Here is a 26,060-nt window from a genome sequence, read left to right as displayed (position 1 = left end):
ACATAAATCTTTTTTTCTTTTACTCAATTCATTTAGTTATGTCATGATGTAATTTTGCAAAATTCGCAAAACCAATTTCATTCTTAATACGCATGTATATTGATATCTACATTTAACCCTCAATTGGTATCGTGGTTTACAGTCATGTAATTGGTATCCCGGGGTGTTTCAACACCCATTTTAAAACAGCAATTTTATACAAAAAAGTTGTATCACTTTTATTTATCTTTGTTTAAACAGTATTAGAAATAGCAGTTTACAAGAAAAAATTGAACATAACTCTTAAATTTAAAAATAAACAGTAACCACGGCAAATTTGACTTGTACATTCTTACTCTTCGTCGCAAACTGCTGCTTGGCATTTTTGCTAAAATATCTTCACTATTCTATCTGTTGTCCTTGTGGAGAAGTTACATCTTCTCTGTTTTGGTACAGGTCCGGCCATATCTTTATTTCTTTGGATTCTATTCTCGTTAGCATATTCGCCGAGTACTTAAGGAATTGTTGCTTTTAGTTCCCAATTATGTACTTTTTAAAAGTGATAGTTTGTGGTACACATTTTTATTATGATCACTAAACAATTGAATGATATAATTATCCCTTATAAGAATTTTTATTACTAAATTCCCTAGAGTTGTTTTATTTTTCACACCAGGGCCCAAAAATTACACAACCATGACAGTAGTCACCTTGCTTTACTATAAGACAACCATGGATTGTCACTCAACCATTTTAAATTTTCTCATCAGTTATATTGGATTTTCCAATAATTAGCAATGGACAAATAGGTCTGTCTGGCATGGGTCAGTATGTTCGCCGAAATGAGATTCGATTTGTCGATGGACCAGCGTCGGCGCCGTTTTGCATTTGAATGTATTCACTTTTACACTTCTTTATGTTCTTGAAGAAACGAAATATTTGTCTGTTAACGTTTAGACATTTCAACAATATAAACAATAACACGTTTAGTTTTAACTAACACAGCTAATAAATACGTTTTGACAAAGAAAACAAAAATAATACCTTTTAGCAATCACGAAACAGTCTACTAGCCGGCTAAGCGAGTGACAATGATTGCGAAGAAGGGAAATCGAAGCCTACGGTTCTGGGGAAATCACTGAGTCACTATATCTTCGGTGAGCTACTAATACCTCCCTATCTGCATTTTAAGTGAAAATGAGACTAATGTACCATAACCTGTAAAATTTTCTTGCAGATAGAATAGAAATAGCGCCGAAATGCTAAAAAAATTCGGATATGTTTATAACTGTGTATCTTAATAAGTCCTATTTCATACTACTTTTATACTGCGCTTGGCAATATCTCCTATTTGACTGTTTCTGTTAAGGTAAGTACCAACAAAATGACTTTTTGGACTTAATTGGTTATTGGCCCGGAGGTTAAAATATGCACATTAGCTACTAACTAACATTATAGTCTGCTTTTTGTGAAGTTTTTGAGATGCTATCTAATGTAATCACTGCGAAAAGCACTTAAATTAATTGTCGTTCAGATAGGTGATATTTCTTTCAAACGGTTCGGGTAACTTCTGTTTTGTTACTTGAAGATAGATGTTATTAGATTTAAAAAAAATAGTACATAACTAAGAAGTAACAATTGAAATCTCTGTTTTTGATTTTTCGTAATGTGTAATTTAGTTTTTTTGATTGCAGAATTTTAAATAATGTCTAATAGAACACAGAAACTATTAGATTTAGCTGTCGACAACACCGTTTGAAACTGAAATGGTGAATGTACCAGAAGCTGGAGTAGTTGTTCACCAACATCAGTTGATAGATTTAGACTCACTGGATATAGAATCTGTGCCCATCATTTTTGACTTCAATCATACACAGGAACTTGAATTTCCCAACTGTGATAGACTTAATATCAATAGTAATAAATAATCAAAAGAGACTACGAAAGAATGTGATATTAGTCGTTCCTTCACTTCATTTTCAAATGAGTGCCGTAATGTTAATGCTACAAACACTGACTGTGATAATGCAAGTCACTGCCTCGCTTCACTTTCTAATGAATACGATAATATGATTAACAAAGAAGAAAACGTCACACAACACAACATATTATTATTATCAAGCATCGAAAATTTTGCTGTTCAAAACAAATGTGAAGCCGGTACATTTAAAGAAACTGATGAAGATTATGCAGATTATATTTCCGAAACTGATTCTTCTTCTGAAAGTGAGTACGTTACTGAGACCGAAAACGAATATGGAAATATGAACAAAGGCCGAAAAAAATGCAAGAATGGTAATCCAGAAAAGTAGAAAAAAAATAGAACAAAGAAGATGAGAATGACAGGGCAGGCGTATTTAGGTTACACTCGCCAGAAAACTTAGACCACGTTGTGCATAAAAAAAATGTGAAACATCAAAGGTCAGATTCTGCAGCAAATTTTCAGAGGATACAAGAAACAAAATATTCTCAGAATTTTGGAAAAACATGACGTGGGATCAAAGAAAAGTATTTGTTTCATCATGTTTTTCGAATTGGCACTAAAAGGTGTACAAAAAGTAGCGATGAAAACTCTAGGAGATTTGTAACCTTCGTATATACTCTAAATGATGGTGAGAACACCTGGACTGCATGCAGAGAAATGTTTCTGAATACACTTGCTCTAAAACCTTTCACAGTCCAGAGTTGGGTTAAGAATTCAGCGCTACCAATGCATACCGGAAAAGAAAAATTGAACCAGTCACGCAGAGAAAATAGCTATAGTGTCCGAAAATCTTATCTTATGATATTCCTTTAAAAGAATTTTTTGAACAGTTGGCAAAAGTACCTTCACACTATGTACACAGGGACTCCACAAAGCTCTTTTTGGATGAGGAAATAAAATCATTATCAAATCTTTATGAAATTTACAAGAACTATTGTTCGGAAAAAGGATTGCCTATTTCATGCAGAAAAATATTCGAAAGAAAGTTTCATCAAGAGAACTTGGCGCTATTTCGCCCCAAAAAAGATTTGTGTGATCTATGTTGCGAACATAAAGTCCAAAATGTAGAAGAAAGGGTTTGGAAAAAACACATTTTGAACAAGGATCAAGCAAGAGACGAAAAAGCTAGAGACAAAAAAAAGCCCAGAATAACGAACTTATTCTGCTCACATTGGACTTGCAGGCAGTGAAGGTTGCACCTTACTTTAATGCTAGCAATCTTTAAAACGAAACGAAGATATCCGTTCCAGTTCCATCTGCTGCAAACAGCCCCGCAGCATCTTCATGACAATACTCCAAATAATAACAGAAGATCAAAAAATGCTTTTATTTCGATTTTATCGATGTGCTGCACAAAGGTGGCGGTATTACTATAATTTGAACCCGAATCAGTTATCTTAGCGTTGGTGTGCTCTAATATTATTCCATGACCAGACTTCGCAGGGAGTCTTCGGTTTAACCGTTGCTGCATGGCCTTTTAGCCCTGGTAGATGTGTAACTATGTTATGCATACTAGTTCGAGAAGGAGCTGAGTCGGTTTGTGCCCATAATGTTGGCAGATTGATCATATCATCTATTTCTTCCTCACCACCCGAAGATTCAGTAAGGTGATCACTGCTTATTTGCAGCATCGCTCAAATCAGTGTCTTCTTCAATCACAATCTCCTCATCACTACTTAGTTTACTTAAATGTTCCGCATAGTATTCTAATTATCTTTGCGTCAATGGACGCCGCGCTATTTTAAAAGTCACTTAAGTGGCATTGTGGGGTGATACGAATCTGCTACTAGCACAAAATAGTTTTATCAAGAAAAAAAAATGATTTCCATCTATTTGTTGTAAATTACTCCGTAATAGATTGTCTCTTCGATGGTCCTAATCAGGATGGTAGAAGAGCGATCTCATTGGTGACAAAACTCATTGGTCTTTTTTAGAAAGAGTAGAAAGCGAACAAATTTGTTTGATCAGATTTTTAACATTTTCAGATAATTACTATTAAAAATGGCAAATCTCTTAGCGTGTACTACTGACGGTAGAAAATTGCAATGACAAATTGCTCGAATCGATGGCGATGAAAATATTGAAAAACGGGAAATTAAAAGAAATATTATTGTGAACGCTTAGTGGATTTCTTGCCTTAATTCACTAATTCACGGATGAATGTTTATGAGGTTACTTATGCAACTTACCTACCCCATTGACGAACCAGTGAGATTTTGATTCAGCTTGCTTTGAACTATCATCGTGACAAGTTTCAGAACAATTGGCCAAAACCTCTAGACTCTTCAGGGACAATTTTGACGGAGTTGGGAGGATTTTGTGTCTATTGTAACTTAATTTTCAGAGCACCGCACTTGAGGGGATGCAATTTTTTTACCGATACCGGAGAAATGGAAAGAACAATTTGAAGTAAAAAAAAATCCGTAATCCCATGGACGAAATTTGGAGGGAATCGTAGGGGAAAATTCATGGGAAAAAGTTTCAAAGTTGAAAAGTTTTTTTCGAAATTTTGGGACGTTATTACACCGACGCGACACGCCTTGACATACCCTAGTGATTGATGTATGGTAGTACTACTTTCCCCCTACTTGGGGAGGGGTCCAGCAATCTCTCAATATTGAACTTGGAGCTGGAGCTTCCGAGAATCTTCCATATTTGGAGTGCCTATGATTGAATTGGGCTCGAAATGTTTCTAGGACCCTACAGTGGCCTCTAATTGCACCGGGGGGCTTGTGATGCTGTTGTTAGGTATATGTGCATCGTGTATATAACTACCGAAGTAAGTTCAAGCTCAAAATTGGCCCAGAGCGACTCAATATTCAGGTTCTGATGAATTCTGATGAATTTGAATTCTCGAAATCTCGAGGATAATCATGGAAGAAGGCCGTAACTAGGATCCTATATACGTGATTTGATTTTTCCAACTTTTTGGTGTCCTGCAGATTTTCCGAATCTGGCATATTAAGAAAATTGTGTTTTTTATTTCAGAATTGGTGGGGGAGCATGATTTTTTTGTACAAATTGTTAATGCTAGTAGGTAAGGTTAGGTTAAGTAAGTGACTAACGCTATTTTATTTTCTGAGCCTTCATTAATTAAAACCATACATAATTTTGTAATATTTCTCATTTATTCAAAAATTCAATTTTGTACAAAATTCATCGTTGGAATATTAGGAACAATTAAACCGGTCTATTAGATAATTGAGCTGTATTGTAGTCTGTCCTAGAGGAAGTTAGCAAATCGTCATTTACTATGGGTATAATTCCCGTTACGTCAAAATAACTTGAGGACACTGTCTGAAATATTAAAGCCATTGTCTTAAAAAATTGTTTTCAAATTCTAGAACAATTCAATTTATTTCAATTATTCGTTATTAACCGGTCGTTAGCGAGCTATAGAACAAAAAATTTTGTGGTGGATATCAATCAGTCATATGTTTTTCTAAAAAGCATTTTGAAATAGATAAAATGGTGAAAACAATATTCATAAAATTATTGAATCAATTAGTTTATAATTTTCCTTGATAAATCATCTTGTTAAGCTTTATTGTCACAAGAAAATTTTACAATTTTATGGACAAAGCGACACAATTTTGAATTAGATAATATAAAATAATGATTTTACTTAATAATAATTTATGATATAATATTGGGCTGGCGACAAAGTAATTTTCGGTTTTGTAGAATAAAATAACACTTTTTTTAACAAAGAATAGTTTTTATTCAATTATATCTTTTCCGTTTTGCTTAATGACCTTTTGCCATCTTTCTTTTAACTTTATGATTTCGTGCTCATAAAATTTCTGGTCCATATCAGCAAAAAACTGAACCAGGTGCGATTGAAGATCATCGTCGTTTGTGCAAGTTTAACTATTCAAATAATTCTGCAAACTTCGAAATAAATGTTAATCTAAACCTTTCCGATTTGACAATTCTGGCTGTTTTTCTTTGATTGCTTCATCCAGTTTCAATAATTGTTGACAGTAAACATCAGAATTGATCTTTTGGTTCCTTGGAACCATCTCAAAAAACACAACACCTTTGTAATCCCACCAAACTGATAGCATGAGCTTTTTTAAATTGTTTTTCAGCTTTCGATTTGGTTTCTGCTTTGACCATTCAAAGAATTCTGTAAACTACGAAATGAATGGTAATCAGATGGTGCCAGATCAGAGCTATATGGGGATGTGGCATCACTTCCCAGCCAAGCTCCAATAGTTTCCCACGAGTTGTCAAAGATGTGTGAGGCCTTACATTATCATGGTGGAATACTAAACTTTTCCGATTCGACAATTCTGGCCGTTTTTCCTTGCTGGCTTCATCCAGTTCCGTCAATTGTTGACAGTAAACATCAGAATTGATCGTTTTTCCTTGGAAGCAGCTCAAAAAAGACAACACCTTTGTAATCTCACCAAAATGACAGCAAGAGTTTTTTTGTTGTTTTTCCTCCATGATCGTTTTCGAACTATGTTATTGTACAGGACCCATTTTTCATCACCAGTGATGATTCTTTTCATTTCGTTTAAGGTGCATATCGCAAATGTTGATTCTTTGTGTTGAATGAATTTCTTTCAATTCGTGAGGTATTCAAATATCTAGCTTATTAACTAGCCCAAGACATTTTAAGTGTTTTTCAATTGTTGTGTGCGATACAGTAAGCCTCTCGCAACCTTTCGAACAGTTATATGACGATCCTCTTCAATTATGACTTTAATTTGGTCGTGACCAACTTTAGTAGGCCGACCAGAACGTTGCTCATCTTTGAGGGAAAAATCTCCAGAACGGAATTTTTTATACCAATTCTGTTAAGCAATCTGCACCATAAACTTCACATATTTCTTTGTGAGCCGCAGCACCTTTCCTTTAAGGAAATAAAAATAGTGAAATATGCCGAAAATGTTCTTTTCTGTACTCCATTTAAAATTAACCCACCACTAATAGCTTTAATAAAAATCACACACTATTTGCTTAAAGTTACGTCATTGTGACCAGTATCACGTGACAAATGTCAAAGTACAGCACTAACATAAGTTATTCAAAAATAGAGCAATGCTCTCTATCGGTAAAAAGCGAAAGTACTTAGTTATCAACCTTATATTTTGGTTGTAGAGAAAATATTGTTCATCAAGTAATCTAAACCATACATAGAATTTTCTAAAATACCAAATTAAGTACCAAAGGTACTCTTTGTTTAACTCGATAAAATTTATGGTTATGGGAATATGTAGATTTTTAGAAACCGCTCGCTAGAGAGATATTCTGAAAAAAATTATTAGAAATCGTTATTATTTATTGGAAATACTTACAGGAGGTATTAAAACACATTCCAACATATTTTGGAGAACTAATGAATAAATAAATAAACATATGTACACATACTATCGAAGTTCATATTACTGGCATAAGAAAAAACTTGAAAGAGATTAATAATTAAAATATAAAAAATTACATTTTTCCTAATAGGGGGATTGGTCGGAAAGGTCTATTTGTATGGCCACACGTTCCAATGAATTAAATAAAATAGATTCACTTTTTGGGGGATATATTAAAATCTTGGCATATATAAAACCAGTAAACACAAAAAACAAAATGATCGATAGAATAAACTTCTATTGCCATGTTCTAAGACAGAATCTTGGAATGCTCTTCCCAGTTCAAATATATATACTCAGGAGAAGTGTAGAAGTGCAAGATGCCCATTTCAAACATTTATCATATTTTATTTTTGTTTTTATTTGATAAATTGTAGGCTAACCAATGAAATTTTTATTTCAATTAGTAATGTTTGATTGTGTTTTAATACCTTCTGTAAGTATTTTCAATATATAATTACTATTTATGATAATTTTCTTCAGAATGTCTTTTTATGGCGAACGGTTTCCTTGGCATGTACGATGATCTATAAATCTACATTTCCCCTAAACCATAAAATTTATCTATATTTAGATTGTACCGGTTGTCCCTGTAAAAGTTACGGATTGTTAACCGTTGGGCATGAGCTACCAATTGGCCTCAGATAGTAGTGTATTTTGTCAAATATGGATATACTTTATCATCTATTAAAAATTTATAATTTTCCATTGTATAATTTAGAATACTTAAAAATAAATTCTGATTTCGCAGCTTTAAAAGCATAAAACTCAGAAACGAGGGGTCGTATGAGAGTCCTAATTGTGAAATTCAAGCAACGTTACAAAGAAAGCAAAAAGGGAATTTTAATCTAACCTAGAAATTTTTATTAGTTTGTTAAAAATGTCCAAGTAATGACATTCAATCAGCTTTTTTTGTTTGTTTTTGTATGTACTGTACGAACAAAAAAAGAAAAATTCTAGTAAATATTTTTAATGGCCAAAAGGGTTGAAATTATGGTTTTCGAAGCTTTTTTATCTAAATAATTTCGATATAATAAATACTTTGATATACAACCTCTACAGCAATATCAATCAGTATAAGGCTATTTACCAACATTTCACGTTTCCATTGTTTCATGTAATCAATAACAGTTTGATCTTTTCTTCTAGTTACCCTATTTTCCAACCAAGGGTGTTTCGACATTTCCATAGCTGTTATCCTTTCGGCCGGATCTTTTTTTAATATCGATTTTAAGAGATCTATACAATCGTTATTGATATCTTTTATAACATAATCTGGTTCGGTTTCGCATATTTTTCTCATTAATTCTTTTTCATTTGAAGATGAAAACGGGTACTTTTCGAATACAAGCAGATACAATATGACACCTATCGACCACAAATCGCACAATTCACTGTAGGTGCGATCCAATAATATTTCTGGCGCTGGAAACATTAAATTGTTGTTTAGAGTGGTTTCGTCTACAGATATCAAAAGCGAATAACATTACACCACATCAACCCTTTGTAGGTTGTCAAATTTGATTGTATACTGTAATAAGGACTGGAAATATGAAATACATGTGACTGTTTCATATTAGAAGGGTTCTTTCAGGTGACAATATGGTTTTTAGAGACTTTATGTAAAACTAAACTGTCCCACTATACAAATTGAAATTTCTAGAACCGTTTGTGATATTCATACTGAAACACACACTACAACTACAACAATACTCACAACTATACTGTCTGAGGCGCGTTTCTATAACCAAGTTATTGTTTTCAGTGACTAAAGAAAAACTATAAAATATTACATTTTAGAGAGAGTTTCGTTGATACGATTCGTCGTGCTACAGATACCGATCGTCCAGAAAGCGGAGCGTCGGCAACAGAGCCAGTTTTTAACATTTTTTGTTACGTCTTCAACACTGTTGAACGATTAGATAGCTGTGAGTTCGGAAATTGTTGTTGGAATTCGGTAAACATCAGTTTCGTAATCCACTTTGTAACAAATAAATTTCTTTTTTGAAGCGTGAACTTGTATCTGTTATTCATTTTGGAAACGTCTCTATTCGAGTACGTGTTATCATGACACCGATACAACTGTCTGAAGCACGAGCATGCTTCTTTTTAATTTTTTTCGACAACGTTGCCAGTCTTATGAGCGTTGGAGGACTTATGCCGATTTTTCGAGAGCGTTGCCCGACTTATGCCTACATCTGTATTATGAAATTTGGGCTTATGTTAGAAAGATTGTAGTGGTTAGATCTAAACCTAATGAAAGTGAAATGATTGTAAATGTACTAAACCTCTTTTCATTATTAACTTATGGATAAATTAAGAAAATGGTTCAGACGATATGTCCCAGAATTTCTACGATTTTCCTGTCACTCCCATGCGGTGGAGAGTTGTGTTAAAATTGTCACTGAAGTCGCACTACCTGTATCAGGATATGAGGCTATAGATGGTTTTATTTTGGGAAAAATTAAAACTCCGAAATATTATGCCGAATTTTGAAACCAAAAATGATTTTAAGCCGGTAAATTAGACAGATAGAATACGTATATTTTATAGAGTGGAAAGTGGGTGGAAGTCACCTCATCGTGGTGACTTCTGGGTAATATTTCGCTCATTACAAGAAAATATGAGCTAAGAGATGCGGTTTTTAAGTATTTTTTTGCTACATAATCAAATATTGACACCGGTAGATGAACTGTTTCGCACTGCATATTTAATGTACTAATTAAGACCAATAATGTCGAAACAAAAAACTTAACTATGTCTTATTAATGTATTTATCTAGAAAATTTAAACACTTGCAAGTGTTGAGTAAGAGAATCAAAATTACAAGGTTCTGCAGATTAATTTTTTTCTGTAACTTCATTCAGCATGCAAATGATTCAAATGTATAAAAATAAAAGGTAAATATTTGTAGATTCACTCTACTTACCCATATATAAAATTGTACCAACTCTATCTCTCAACATACCCCTAATGCCAGATCCGACTTTGATTACACTTAAACCAAAATCTGTTAATTTTATAAAATATTCGTCAGATTCGTCATCTGGATTAGTTGCCAATAGTATATTTTCCATTTTAATATCTCTGTGAACGATATCTAAACAAATTATAAATAGTTTTAACGTCCATTGTCAACATAGCGGAATCAAATTTCAAAATTTAATGCCAATTTTTTATCAACCTCCCTCTCCATTCGAAGAATTCAATAAAACTCCAGTTTCGTTGCTAAATCGTCCTCTGTCTATCTACACTCTAAAAGTATTTAAATCAGAGTAAATTTAGTGAAATTTGTGGTGATATTTTTGTATTCGCTTGTAAGTTTTTCTTATAGTGGTCACAACATTCCAATTATTATCAATTTTCTTCTGTTTTAACCAAATTTTGTATAACAATTTGCATTTTCGTATTTTCTGTTTATTGGCGAACATGCTAGAGCATAAGCTACTTTTTATTCAAATTCGTTTTACCTACTCGTTCCTTCTTTAGTAATTTCCCGTTCCCTTTCTTAATCACCATCTCGCTATACTCAACTGTGTAGGACTGCTGAAAAGAAATAAAATTAGGAAGGGACCGGGAATACAGATGGAAATTACTAAAGAAGGAACAAGTAGGCGGAACAGATTTGTATAAAAAGGAGCTTGTGCTCTTACATATAAAAAAACTGAATAATATTTTTTTTAAATATAACCAAACTTGTTCTATTCTATTCGTTCTGTTCACCAAATAAACAGAAAATACGAATTTACATGAAAATTTGCTTATAACAAAAGGAAATTAATAAAGAATAATATAACCACAATTTACTAACTTTACTTTGATTTAAACACATTTAGAGTGTAGATATATAGAGGACGATTTAGCAACGAAACTAGAGTTTTATTGAAATATTCGTATAGAGTGGAAGGTCCATAACAAATTATAAGGGAATTATCAAAATGTTCAAAGAAAAATGTAACAAGCCGAATTGCATGTTACAAAATTAATTTTGTTGCTGCAGCCAAAAGAAAATGCTAACTTATAATAAAGTTGGCATTGTCATATAAATTGTCCACTTAGAGGGTACAACCAAGTTATTGCAAATTAGCTACTAATCTCATATGGTAGGAATGGTAATAAATTCAAAAAAATTCTCAAAATTGAAAACTACTAATCAGATACAGAAGACTTGAAGACTGAAAATATTATTGAGCACTAAATTTAATTGTTACAACTGAATAAGAGCGCAAGATATCGAAAAATCAGCTTTTTGGGAAAAAAATTAAAAAGGAAACTGTTTCAACACAAATTAGATCATCGCCTTAGAAATATCAATCATGGTCACTCAGGGAAAAAGTAAAAATTAATCATACTATTTGAGTAGAAAGCCTCTAAAGTAGCTTGAATAAGCTTTTAACTTCGGGTTTCAAGTACAGAAGCTTTGTCATTACTAGTTGAATCTCGTCAGGGGATAGGTAGGGGGAATGATGAGAATAATAATTAACAATACATAGGTTCACAGAGCTTAATAAACGATTGATTTTATTGGCCATAAGCTACAGAAACCTTCGGAAAATCTTTGTAAAAGCCCACTTTGATGTAGAGGGTCAACTTCGGATTGTTTGATAAGAAATGAATAATCTCATTGATTATAAATCGTTTGTGAACAGTTTCCTGGGGGGTCTTTTCGAATATTCGAACTTTAATTCCGCTATATTGACAAAGTTATGGACCTATATAAAACACTTACCATTCTTATGTAAATATCTAACAGCACTAATAAGTTGTTTGGCTATTTTCTTAATAGTTTTTTCGGAAAGAGGACATGAACTTTTAAACTTGTTTAATAAAGTTTCGCGACATAATTCAAATACCATATAGATTTTTTTTGAAGTTTCATAAACTCTATCCAACAAAATAATATTTTCGTGAAAAACTGATTTCAATATCTTTATTTCTCTGTAAACTTCTTGTAGACACACAGTTCCTGACTAAAGATTTAAAAAATACTTTGTATTACTGCATTATTTTCATCTACAGTACTTACATAGTATTTGCTAACAATTTTAATGGCATATTCTTTAGTTGTTAATTTATCTATAGCTTGAACTACTATCCCAAAAGTGCCATGGCCAATTTGTTCTCGAAATTCAAAAACTTCAAATAAACGTTTCAAATCATCTAGTTTTACATGTTTAACATCCCTTTCCTTTAAACCGTTTTTTAACTGTCTAGTGCTACTGAACCTAATTGAAAATGTAGAATTATAAATTTGATCTATAATATCCATTATGTTAACATTTCACCAAAAAGTATGATGAAAAGTATTTACAATAAAATTTTAATTATAATGTTAACAATATAGTATATTCCAAAGTTCGACTTACGTTTCATCAAGGAACATTTAGTATTTTAAGATCAATCTCAAAACTTTAAACTGACATTTAAATTTGATTGTTTTCAAACAAGATTTGGGGATTGTTTAATATTATTATGTCGGAATCGATTTCGGTAATAAATTTATGTCATTCTTTTTTATTCATATCATATTATTATACGTTACTACACATTTTCAAAATTTAATGAACAATTGTCATTTGGATTTCAAAAACTAGTCCACGAATTAGTAGATGTACATTATTACTTGTAAGTAATTTTTGTTGCATAGTTCGACAAACTAACACACAAGAAAGGGATTGGAATCACGAGTAGATCAGATTAATTCGAAAGAAATCCCATCATCAATTCTTCTTCTTTACTTAATATAATTTGTGGTCTACAAAAGATGTAACGGGATGGTTTTCCTGTGCAGCAAAATGATAAAAACGATAAGTAGTGAATTTAAAACGGGTAAATTGTATGTAGAGATAATAATTTATTGGAGAAATTTAGATATATTTAACTAGTTTTTAGATATTGCCATATCTTGGTTGCGAGAATATATGACGTCATTATATTCAGCGTCACAAAATGACAGAACACCAAACAATTACTTTCTGACTGTAATGATAACTACTTTATCGATGTTGAGACCGAAAATTCAGTTTTTGACAATTTATATTTAAAATAATGCATTTTTTAACCAATGTAGTTGATTTTTGCATATTTTAGTCATTTTATCATTACAACAATTTATTATGGATCAAAAACCATCTTTAGATTTGGTGATATCAGCAGTTTCTGCATTATACAACAACCCAAACATTAGGGAAAAGGAAAGAGCTTCCCAATGGCTTTTGGAACTCCAAAAATCCGTATGTAATTTATTAATTAAAAGTAACTCTATTTTTACTCCTATTTTCTAGGTCCATGCTTGGAAAATTGCAGACGAATTATTACATCTAAAACAAGATCTAGAATCATGTTACTTTGCTGCACAGACTATGAGAACAAAAATTCATCAATCTTTTCATGAATTGCCACCAGAAGTACATGATTCATTAAGAGATTCTGTACTTGATCATATTAGTCAAATCAATGAAAGCACTAGTACTGTTATAGTAACGCAATTGTGTGTTGCTTTAGCAGATTTGGCACTACAAATGCCTTCTTGGCAAAAACCAACATTGGATTTGATAAACAGATTCTCCCAGAACAACATTTGGCCACTACTAGAAATTTTAACTGTACTTCCCGAAGAATTAGAAAGCAGATCTGTGAGGTAAGTTAGTTATGCTGCAATTTCAAATAAATATCAATTAATTATATTATATTGTAGGTTAGGTGAAAATAGGAGAGTTGAAGTATTAGAGGAAATGAAATTTTGTGCACCAGTTGTCAACGAATTTTTAAAATATTGTTCAAATCTTTATGAAAATTGGCAGGATCATGTTCAGTTTAACGTAAAGGTATTACGTTGCTTTACAACATGGATTTCAGTTGGTGCAATCAGTTTGAATGATCTTGGAGAAAATGTTGTAATTAACAGAGCATTTGAGATACTTAATTTTAAACCACAAAATGATAAAACCATATCAGGTATTCTTAATTTATTTTTTTCTGTATAATTTATATTTTAGCAATATTGAGAATGAATTTGAAATTGCCTTCTTCCTCTCTTTTCCTTTTCCATCTTTAGAGTTTTGTTCCCTTTTGTACTTATTTCTCCAACCATCTTCCAAATTCCTCCAAACTTGCCCCTATTCTTTGTCAATGCTTTCTTTATTGGGTATCTTCTTTCATTTTTAATGGTGCTTGCAGCCTCTTATGTTATGTCTTTATGAATTTAGTTGTTTCCTACTTATTTTTTCTATTATTGTTTCTTGTTTTGTTACTTTTCTAAAGTAAGTACTTTTTCTATATCTTACTGTTCTTAATTTTGCTGTCTGTTGTATCTGCATCGTTATATCTAGTTCTATATAACATAGGTCTTCTTGATTTTTTTTCATTACCTACAGTTTACATAACTTTTGAATTTTATTATTAGAATTTGCTATCAAGATCACATCATCTGCATATAGCAAGCTATTCATTTTTACAGGATCCATTTTCTTACATTCAAACATTGACATTAGACGTTCAGTGTCTTTTTATATGATTCAGTTCTTGTCCATAATAATTATAAACAGTAGTGGCTTTAAATTGTCTCCTTGCTTTAGTTTTTTTCCATTATAAACTCCTTGCATGTAACTCCTGCAATTTTTACTTTCACCCTAACTATTTGTGCTTCTTATAGACTGTATTACTCTATAGATATTTTTAATTCCTCTACTATTGTCCATATTCCTTTTCTAATGTCACTACCAAATCAATTCAAATTAATAAATACTATAAGCCCTTTTTCCCCTTTTCTCCATTGTTCTATCTATTTAGTTTCTTAGTTTTCTTAGTTTAGTATTTAGTTTTCCCTTCTTTTCTTGTTTCAATATAAGGTTTCTTTGGCAGCTATTCTTTACCCATTTTTTCCAACTTTGTATCTTAATTTTCATTTCATGAACTTTCTTTAGATTCTGATATCTACATCTGTCTAGTCTACCCCTGTTGGGGTTGATTATCTTTGCCTTCTATTACTTCTATTTTCTTCTTTCTATTTACCTTCATCCTTTTTATTTGTGCAAAATTTTTCTCTTATTTATCATGTTTGGTTCTGTTTTCCAATTCTTTCCAATTTTGTTGCTTTCATGATTTAAAAAAAAATAAAAAGTTATAACACATACTTAAGCTCTTGATGCAACTGGTAATCAGCAGATAAGTAGGATTACAATATAATACAATATATTTTTGCCTCATTTCTTTATATACATTAATTAATGGAAATTCTTTTAGGTGCTTTTCATGAGGCTGCCACTGATTGTATATGTACTCTCCTATTATGTTTGGAAGATAACAATAACCAAATGCAATTAGAAAATTTCCTTTTTAATAATATCATAAATTTGGAAGTACCTTATCACTTATCAGTTGCCAATGAAGATCAGGGAAAATCTATGGATTATTGTAGATTATTTACTGAATTGGCGGAAGCATTTCTAGAAAAAATCATTTCAAATAGTACAGTAAAACAAATGCATTATGCCATAAAAATTTTGGATTTGGTTTTAATGTGTGTAGGTCACCATGATTATGAAGTAAGTGAAATTTTGTCTAAGACCATCTGATTAGTTTTTGTACCATATGATTACATCAGGAAACAAATTTTACACAGTCATAATATAGCTACAAAATCTACTGGTACTGGGATCACATCTGCTACTTCTCAATGAATTATTTTTATGCTGCAACTATATTCATTGTTTTTTTTATATATACTTTTACTATGTGAAAAGGTCTGGTTTTTGAGATAATCAACATAATCTTCCATTTATATTTTCAAGTTACAAGAGATCTTTGGACTCTAGCCATTCCATCTTCCTTAATCTCTTTTTTTGTTCAAATTTCCTTAATTTGATTTACCCATTTCTTTATTGGTATCCTCCTTCATTTTTAATATTTTTAGACTCCATTATTTTTCTTATTAATGTTCCATTATCAATTCAGCTGTTTTTTTGTTTGTTTTCTTATCATTGGTTATCCATAACCTGATACTCTTTTTCTTCATGATCATATTCAATCTATTTCTATTTGATTTTAATTTCTTCCAAACCTTATATTTGTAAAACTATTGATCTTTTCAGTGTATAACTCACCTTCATTAAAGTCATTATCATTTTTCACCGTCTACTGTGCTTTTTTTTTATTTTAGCGTCTTCCATTTCAATTGCAAGTCTAAATTGCTTCTTTAAAATTTATATTTTTCTAAAACCCTACAAAGTATGCACGGAGCTCTGCTGTAATTCAATTTTTAGTTAATAGTAAACTGTACATAAATAAATAATTCTCTAACCATCCTATTTCTTACAATTTTTAGATAGCAGAAATCACATTCAACTTATGGTACGTCTTGAGTGAAGAATTGTATCAAAAGAATAACAAAGAATTAACTGAACTGTTTAAACCATATGTGGAACGATTGATTACAGCACTTTGCAGACATTGTCAAATGGAGCCAGACAACGAAGGACTTTTAGAAGATGGAGACGAGTTTAAAGATTTTAGATTAAAAGTAAATTGATTTAAGTTTTATATAAACTTTGAGTCATTTTGTTTATTTTAGGTATCGGATTTAATTAAGGACGTCGTTTTTATAGTGGGAAGTAGCAGCTGTTTCAGACAGATGTTTATTAACTTGCAATCTCCTGGTGTTACTTGGGATTCTAGTGAAGCTGCTCTGTTTGTTATGCAGTCTGTTGCTAAAAGTGTATTACCGTAAGTATAGTTTTTCAAAAATCTCATTTATATTATTAACATTCCTCAGGTAAAACCCCAAAATTAGATAATGTGTAACTATGAATCTATAAGTGATTCTTTTTTCTAGCCACAACAGCAAAGATGTCTCGGTACTTATAGCTGATTTTCCAATCCTCTTTTATTTCTAAGTTCCTAGATGTGCACTAAGGTTATGCTGTGTTGTGCTTTGGTACATAATTTATATATTGACCTATAAATCACAGAATCAACACGCTGCTTTTTCCACTCTAGTCCTTAGGTATCGATTGATTTAGCAATGCCAAGAAGGATTCTTGTGAGTAAGCAAAGTTTATTTTTACTCAGATTCTGAGATTTTAATTTCTGACCATAAACTTCCAAAAATATCTTTGCTTGCCTCATAGGTAGTATAGTTACAATAAAGAAAAAAATTTATACTCAAGTTCTAGAAAGTATTCACCAAAATAAATGTTGTATGACTTAATTTATTATAATTAAAGATATAATAACTTAATAATATCCTGTATATTGTCAGTCTTTTCATACACATTTTATTTTCTTCCTGCTTTAGGATATTACATTTATAATTATGTACAAATTTGTTCATTTTTGATTGTACTACTTCATTCACCTTTGAACATAATCCAATACAAATGATGAATTTTGGTAGTGAGCAGCATTTAACTTATAAAGACTAATAATTTTCTTTATTTTATGAATAATTTCCCACAAAAAAATCAAAATAAACACAACACTATAATCAAAATGACTGTGTTTGTTATATATTTGTTAGGAAAACCTATTTATTACACATTGATGGATTCAATTATGATGCCTCAATTTCTTTACAGATTCAAATCAATAGACAATCGCAAAAATGAAAAATGTAGACTTCAGCTAATTTGTTTAATAGACATTTCAATAGAGAATATTACAAAAACGTAGACTTATTAACATATACTATGAAGTAGAAACAGTGGAAGTCTTACATCATGTGACTAATACGTCAGCACAATGTTCATATGAATCAAATAAAAATTTCTAACACCTCAGTAAAAATTATCATTGTGATTAATATTTCAAAGATCTGCCTTTTACGAATTGGTAATCGACATATTTAGCAAAACTCTTTTGCTAAAAATATTAATATACTTGGTGATTAAATTGTGTGCAGGATTACATATATATGCAGCTCACAAAAGTGACGAAATATTTAGTCTATCAACCGGGTATCCTCTTAACTAAATTAAAATTACACTTTATGAACTTATTTATATTAGAAATTTTTTGGCATAAGCTGTAGGTCTTAAATAGAAGATTACTAAACTTCTTGAAAATCGAGGTTTCGGTAAATATAGTACCATCATTGGGACAACACACAAATAAAAATATCCATAACATATGCTAGAAATACGAAATTTTGATACATGTAGGTACTACAAAGCAAAGAACCCAAATGAACTTTAGCTGGAACTCCTTTATGTCTAAGAAGTATCTGGTACTTTACATTGAGTTTCTCGACTCCTACTCTGTGAAATTCCATCGATTTTTTTTATAAGTTCACGCTTTTTAAATTTAAGTTTTTATAAAATCTTTGTGAATTTTTTAACAATAATTAGTTAACAATACGTTAGTAAACATTTACAGATAGTTCTTAGCCTAGAATTTAGCACAGGTAGATGTTACAATTAGAAGCTACAATTTATCATATTTAAATTAAAAATATACAGAACTTTTTGCATTCTAAAATATTTATTACTCAGAACCTGTATGATCAAACTTACATTAAATTACCAGTTTTCTAAGAATTTCACATACCACATTATAAGCAACTGGTGAAAAATCATACTGTATAGATAATACTATGTGTAATCCTAATTTTCCTTAATGTTATTTAAAAGTGTAAGCTGACTTTAATCTAGCCGTAACCTAACCTAATCCAAGGCTTAAGAACATGGGACGGTATTGTATTATCGTTTAACATATTTACTAACTTATAGTAAAATAAGCATTGCAATCTTCCCGTCTCATGGGATTTTAAGTATTATAAAATGTCAAAAATCCTCGAGTTAATGATATATTCGTACTTACCGATGTAAAATTCAATAAAACATTGAATTAGTTCTTAAAAAAACTGATTTTAACAATAAAGACATGTTCAATCCCAAAAATTCGTGAAAAACACCACAGTAAACAAAGCTCTCGTCAAATTTAACTCTTCATAAAAAGAAACAATATCAGAAGATGGAATAGAGGATGTAAAGGTATTTATTATAATGAATAGGGGTAATACTATATATAAATCTCCCCTCATAACCCTTATGTACTCAAATAAATCGTTTTACTGCCTGATTTATAAACTTCTTATGAGATCAACTGAACATTGGTGTCCATTGTGAAGAGATTTGTAGATAAGATCATCATTCCACTAGACCATCCACCTTAATTACCGGATTTTTGTATTGTGATTTCTATCTATTTCCTATAGTGAACATAGTTTTAAAGCAGTTAAAAGTCTAAAAGAGTAACTGCTTAAACAGTGTTGGAAATGTTTTGCATGGTCGAAAATATGTCTTTGATAAATCGTAGATTGTGCCACTTTAAGATCTTCACCGTTTCTATTATATCTATTTTGTTTGTACTATACTGTACATGAAGAATTTTATTACCTTTTTATTACTCACCAGTGTGATAATTCCCTAATTAATTCATGAAATATTACTTTAAAACTATTATCACTAGGAAATATTCTACAAAAGTTTATAATCATTTATCTACAAAAATTTTATATTAATAACACTTAAATCAAACATTGAACATCTTAATTTTAACTTCATGCATTATTTAAATTCACACATTAAAATTGTTGTACTTGAAAAGAAATTACTATAATAGAAGCATTATAATAGTTCTTCATTATTATATTTGTGATTATATCTAATATAATATGGATAGTACTCTTGTAGATATAGATTTTTACAGTGATTCCTGTAGTGAAGATGTTGTTAATTTATATTTTTATTTGTAGTTATTTTTTACCTACATTTATTCATTTTCTTCTAGTACTGAAAATGAAGTAGTACCTAAGGTGGTAGAGGCTATACTGAACGCTCCTGAAAACACCCACATAGCAGTCAAATATACATCAGTACTCTTATTAGGAGAATTATGTGAATGGATAGAAAAGCATCCGAATACGTTGGATCCAATTCTAAATTTTTTGGTTTGTTGTTTACCCGTACCCGGAATAGGAGCAGCTGGAGCAGTAGCGTTGCAAAATATATGCGCTAGCTGCAACGATCATATGCCAAGACATGTACCAGTTCTTTTACAAGTATGACTATATATTTACACTATAATATAGTATAATGAGTTTCTCTAGGATTATAAAATATATAGATAACAGGAGGTCACTTGATTAAAAATCACGATTTCAAGTTGTATGTATTTAAAAATAATGCGTTACTTTCTAATGTTACTATAATTTGCATAAAGATAACTGAATTTAACAGTAATTATACTAAATAAACCATTTTATGCTCGAATACCGTAATGTTTGATAAATATCTTCAAAATTCCCAATTTTCTGTTTAGCTACTTCATCAATCAGATACCTTCGCAATAAGCAATGTTGCTACAGTTGGACTTCTGAAAGGGGTAGCTTCAATAATAGGTCGATTACCTCATCCTGAAATTACTCCGGCATTACTAGAACTTTGCTCTATGCAGCTCAATCCCATCTGTCAATTGATTGAACAAGATATTAGGCCTATAAAAGGGACAAAATCTGATCCAGTGTTGTGGTTAGATAGACTGAGCTCAGTACTTAGATATGTAAATGTACATGTTCCAGAAGGTAGGTGAATTTTGATTTTAACATTATTTATATCAATAAACGTTACTTAATGACATGTTTATTTTCTATCAAGTAAAATATTTATAACATATTTATTTATTTATGTCAATAAAAGTCACTTAATGACATTTTGAAATGATTTTCAGTATTTGATCTTATAATAATTATCGACTCTTTTGTTGGATGCTGGTATTATTATTTAAGTTGTTTCAGGTGAATTGAATCCATGCAAACCTGCTATAATGGAAGTATGGCCTGTGCTGTCACGCACTTTTGACAAATACCAAAGTGACATTAGGATAATGGAAAGATGCTGTCGTTCTGTACGTTTCATGCTTCGTTGTGTCTCTCAAGACGTGCGTGAACTTTTAGAAAGTTTAGTTGGACAGATAGTGCGCATATATAGTGTATACAAACATTCGTGTTTTTTGTATGTAGGTAGTATACTTGTGGATGAATATGCTACAGATGTAAATTGTGCCCAAGGACTTTTAGATATGTTGAAAGCTTTTTTGGAACCTACTTTTCAATTATTACAGGAAGAAAATGGACTGAAAAATCATCCTGATACTGTAGATGATTTTTTTAGGTAAGATAATATTTTATTCAGATTCATAGTCCACTGATCTTAGGTCAAACTAGGTGAATATTTCGGAAAATCGACAAAATTTTTCGATTCCACAATACAAGTTTTTACGTTTGTAATATACTGAGTATATCGATTTTCCCTTTATAATTATGGACTGTCAATATTTGTGACCTTATGGATTTTCTAAAGGCTATAAAGCAGACAATGGTTAAGATATTGATTCACAACTTTTTATTAAAATATGTAACGAAACTGAACGTTTAAATTTATGTTTTAGGTTATGTGCAAGATTTATACAAAGAGCGCCAGTTGCATTTTTGGAGTGTGAAGCTCTAGTGCATATTGTACAATGTGCTATTATGGCTTCCACTCTTGATCACAAAGAAGCAAATATGTCTGTGATGAAATTCTTTTATGATTTGATTAATCAAGGTCAGAGTGGAAAATTAGATCCTAGCTATGAAACGAGAAAGATGTTGGTTAAAAGGTTAGTAAGTTTAAATTTTTGGTACATAAATTGTTGTGTTAGAAGTGATTGTTTATCATAATCAGTATCATAATAAGAGTCAAGTAACCCATTTCTCTTTTAGCTAAACAACAACCAAATCTATTAGACAGATATATTACTGTCAAGTTAGAATTCCATCACAAAGGTGTTGTTTGTAGAAATATTCTTGTATTTTGTACCCACATTTTCTCACTTCTTTCTTTTTTAACCGGCGCTATACGGTCTTTTGAGAACCAGAGCTTTCTCAACAATAGACTACCATTCTTTTCTATCCTGAGCACGGTACCTCCAAAGTCAAACCCCTGCTGGATCAGGTCTGCCTCAAACGTCCTCCACCCAGCGAAGGCACAGTCCTACAGGAACTGTATCGCTCTGAAGACATCCTCTTCACGTGTCCCAGCCACCTCAGATGCGCCCCCCGGATACCACCAAATCTCGCTCGCTATACATCGGTCTTAGCTCAGCATTCCTCCGAATCCTCCACGCACCGATTTTGCAAACAGGGACAAAAACAGACACGCTTTTGAATACAATATATCAATTAATGGTGCAAATGCAAATCAATGATCAACAAAAAAGCCAAAACCAAATCCTTACATATCCCTAATACACTAGAATAGTATTTTGAAATTATTCAAAATGATAGTTTTTAAAAGATTAGGGGTTACAAGGTGTAAAGTTTTACGTGATAACATCTAAAGAATTAAGAAATCTGCAATAAAGAAGAGCACTCTGGTAATATGGAGTGGGAATCTAGTAAACTGATATATGTTTATATTCCGTCATTGTTCCCTCTTTGATTATGTCTTCACCAGCTTAGTTATTGTTCTATAATATCGAAAAAATATGGCAAATGAGGTATAATTCACTATAATTTTCTATTTATTTTTACCCATCAAATATTGATTAATATACGTTTCAAAAATTAAAAAGTTTAAGGTTAATGTCAGATGATTTGTGAATTTAAAAAACAATTGTCGTTTATAATGATACATTGTAAATATATTGGTAGATACAAAATGTTGCATGGTTTTGTATGCAAAAAGCAAGCACAGGAAGGTTGTGCCTGCCGTGTGGAGATATCTGTGGATATTGATCATGAACTTCTGTAGGTTGTAGTGTTCGGGAAAGACGTGCCTTTGTAGCTGATTCTACAGACTTGCACTTCTCTAAAGAAAGGAATTACTATAAATTGACGTTCTGGGCGTCTGCAGGCGAACTCTGTCTTCATGAGTCATGTCTGCTTGTCGAGTAGGTGGGATTATGTTGGACAACTCAGAAGAGCAACTGACGAAGTATTGGTCAGGTCACTGACCTTTCTTCTATGCTCTAAGCTGTCCAAGTTTATCCAGGTTAACTCGTTTCGCCTCATCCTCAGGGTAGGCTTGGTAGCCGAGCTCCAAAGGGGATGAATCTGGGCTTTGTAGGAGGTTAGAACCTTTTTGCGGAGTATATAGCTTTTTGGTCTTAAAGAAGGCTCCAAGTTTTGGTGATGTTGAGGTTTATTTATTATAAATTATACATTTATTTTATCAATTTATAGCAAAGTATTATTATATTTGTATAGGCGGCGTGTGATATTAAATTATTTATTGTTATTTAACAGACTAATTAACGAATATGGTCAACAACTAGTCTCAACTTTAATTACCTCATGTGTATTTTACTTGCATTCCTATATGCTAAGCGAAGTTGGCGACGTTTTCGTTCAATTATTGGACTTTGACAGAGAATCAACAAGTAAATGGTTAGCCACTGGTCTCGATATGTTACCTAAAAATAGCAACGGCGGTATTATGGCAGCAACACCACAACAACTAACTAATATTCACGAATCTATAGTTAGGTAAGTTGATTTATGAATTTCTCATTGCAAATTGAATTTTAAAATATAAAAAGAACCACTTTTTACTTGTTCAAATAACAAGACCTTGTGGACTTGTTCGTAACAATATTCTTATATTCTAAGTTAATCTAGATCTGCCAACAATCATTTTGTAAGAAAATTTAAAATACTTAAAAATTATACTATTATAATTTTTTGGATGTAATCAAGTATCTTATTCATATGTCACATTGGAAAGTTTTAATATGCCAATCGAATCATTGTAGTACTGCACTAGTAGCTGTCATCCATGCAGTCACTGGAAAAAGTAATAGCTTAGTTACGTGTAAAATTCACTTATTAATGTGGTTTCTTTTCTTTTTGAACTTTTCATGTAAAAATTGAATGTTTTTTTGTGTTTCAGATCAAATACTTCGAAGTCCGTTACGCACGCTTTAAAAGACCTAACTAGATTATATCGTTAATTTCAAAAGTTAATACCTACTATTTTGACAGTTGTGTAATATGTGTAATATAAGTAATTTTATAATGATATTCGTAAAGTCCTCTTAATTATAAGCACCTGTGAATATTTCATTTGAAGAATTGGCAAGGTGTACAATTAGAAAAAAAGAGATTGTATTTTTATTGTCATATGATTAAGAATAAAATATTGTTAGTGTTCTATACTATTTTTATTCGCTATTATTTAATATACACATCACCCGATGGTTTGAATACTATTGTGTTTTTATTTATTCTAGGTATAAAAGTCTAAAAAATAGCTCCGCATTTTTATCGCGATATAGGTTCATATATTTCACTTCAAGTCTATTGATTCTCAGTGCAAAAATATTAAATTTCGACATTTTTCTGACTTCCGTTAACTGTCGTTTTTCCTCCTGAAGTGCCCACCATAACTAAATAAACGTGAATAAAATCCAAATTACAAATTAGAAGTCAACCATAAAGTAAAAAGTAACAAAATTTTATTAACCTCCGTTAAAGTACTGCCATTGACTAGCACTACACTTATCACAACGTGGAAACTCGATTAGACTCTAGGCTTATTCTGCCCCAAGAGCAGGTTTTCATCGGCCAGAAGATCGTGAATCAAAAATTTGATCAATTTTTTCCACACTTCGAATCGAAAATGTTTCATTAGTTTGAGAGGATGTAGGACGTCCAAACTATTCTCCATCTCGACTGACTCATTTCCTTTTTTAAATCGTTGGTACCAAATCAAAGTTTCTACTATTATCATGTAAATATTTTAACAGTTTCTTTGTTGTTTCAACAGTTGTTTTTCAAACAACACAAAATTCATTATGTACCAAAACAATGCACAGTGTCCGATGACATAAAAACGTGGTCAAAAGTATATGAAAAGTTTTTATTGTTAAAAATTGGTTGAAATATATTAGAATAACAATATTTTCTAATAATTTGTGTTCTTTTTTAAATAGGCATTATAAACTATCGTCGCTATCACTCGTTTTGATATCAGTAAAACTCTTCCAAGGAGAACATAATTGATTCACAGAAGTTCTAGAATTCCGGAGATAATGCTTTTCTTCGTTTGTGGCAATTTTCTTTTAGTTAATAATAATTGGTTCGGATGATACTAGTAAACTCGGACAGCAAAGGTAACGACGAGACGGACTCACTCGCCAGACTGGGATCGGCAAACTTACCGATGGACCCAGAACCCATCGTTAGTGTGGCTATCGCGTCTCTTAACGGTGTACTCGCAAGGCGGGCTCGGCAGAGATGGATGGAGACACCTGGCATGAGACAATCGAGGGCACATTTGAGATGGACGTTGTACGTTGATACAAGTTTAAACTTGTCGCAAAATGTACTTACAATCTTTCCGGCTCTTTCTCTCTACAGCTTTGAATTGTCGAGTGTTGGACCCCTGAGTTCGAATTAACGCGTCGTTTTATCATATAAGGTTTGTTCCAACCTGTTAGTCGGGACCGTACTTGGAACGGTTATCGGAAGCATTTGTAACGGTTCACAAACGATACCTAAGTCTGTTGGACCACAAATAAGAATCGTTCGTATAACGGTAACCGCCAGGTTGGAACACGTAATCTCTATTGCGCACAATCGTCACCGTACCAAATACGGTTTTTTGATGGATTGGAACGAACCTATAGTAAAGATTTTTTCATTCGAATTACCAAGTGCAATAAAATGTGTTGATTTAGTTCTGAATATA

At 31.8% G+C, this 26,060-nt stretch overlaps 3 protein-coding genes across 5 annotated transcripts in view; 1 reads left to right on the top strand and 2 right to left on the bottom strand.

Moving 5' to 3' along the window:
- LOC130890759 (60S ribosomal protein L44) overlaps positions 1-26,060 on the bottom strand; it is a 315,570-nt gene that overhangs the window by 17,920 nt on the left and 271,590 nt on the right. The gene's annotated exons all lie outside the window — the stretch shown is intronic.
- On the bottom strand, positions 5,070-12,995 carry LOC130890750 (serine/threonine-protein kinase 33-like). 2 transcript variants are annotated; one of them, XM_057795045.1, is made up of 6 exons: positions 12,702-12,995; positions 12,362-12,560; positions 12,065-12,305; positions 10,265-10,435; positions 8,426-8,760; positions 5,070-5,260 (listed from the first exon to the last, which is right to left on the bottom strand). In XM_057795045.1, the coding sequence occupies exons 1-6, from the start codon at positions 12,716-12,718 to the stop codon at positions 5,144-5,146; spliced, it is 1,080 nt and encodes a 359-aa protein (XP_057651028.1). In that variant the 5' UTR covers positions 12,719-12,995; the 3' UTR covers positions 5,070-5,143. The 2 variants fall into 2 exon arrangements, with proteins under 2 accessions (XP_057651028.1, XP_057651029.1); XM_057795046.1 differs by having other exon boundaries at positions 8,430-8,760.
- LOC130890743 (transportin-3) lies at positions 13,262-24,530 on the top strand. The gene is made up of 12 exons (XM_057795019.1): positions 13,262-13,568; positions 13,620-13,975; positions 14,033-14,292; positions 15,580-15,881; positions 16,661-16,855; positions 16,907-17,058; positions 20,122-20,392; positions 20,653-20,914; positions 21,128-21,503; positions 21,781-21,990; positions 23,618-23,857; positions 24,261-24,530. The coding sequence occupies exons 1-12, from the start codon at positions 13,452-13,454 to the stop codon at positions 24,319-24,321; spliced, it is 2,802 nt and encodes a 933-aa protein (XP_057651002.1). The 5' UTR covers positions 13,262-13,451; the 3' UTR covers positions 24,322-24,530.

This window comes from Diorhabda carinulata, chromosome 2, assembly GCF_026250575.1.
Source record: "Diorhabda carinulata isolate Delta chromosome 2, icDioCari1.1, whole genome shotgun sequence".
Lineage (NCBI taxonomy): Eukaryota > Metazoa > Arthropoda > Insecta > Coleoptera > Chrysomelidae > Diorhabda > Diorhabda carinulata.
The sequence above is the reverse complement of the archived record's forward strand: the minus strand, read 5'-3'. Positions and strand labels throughout refer to the sequence as shown.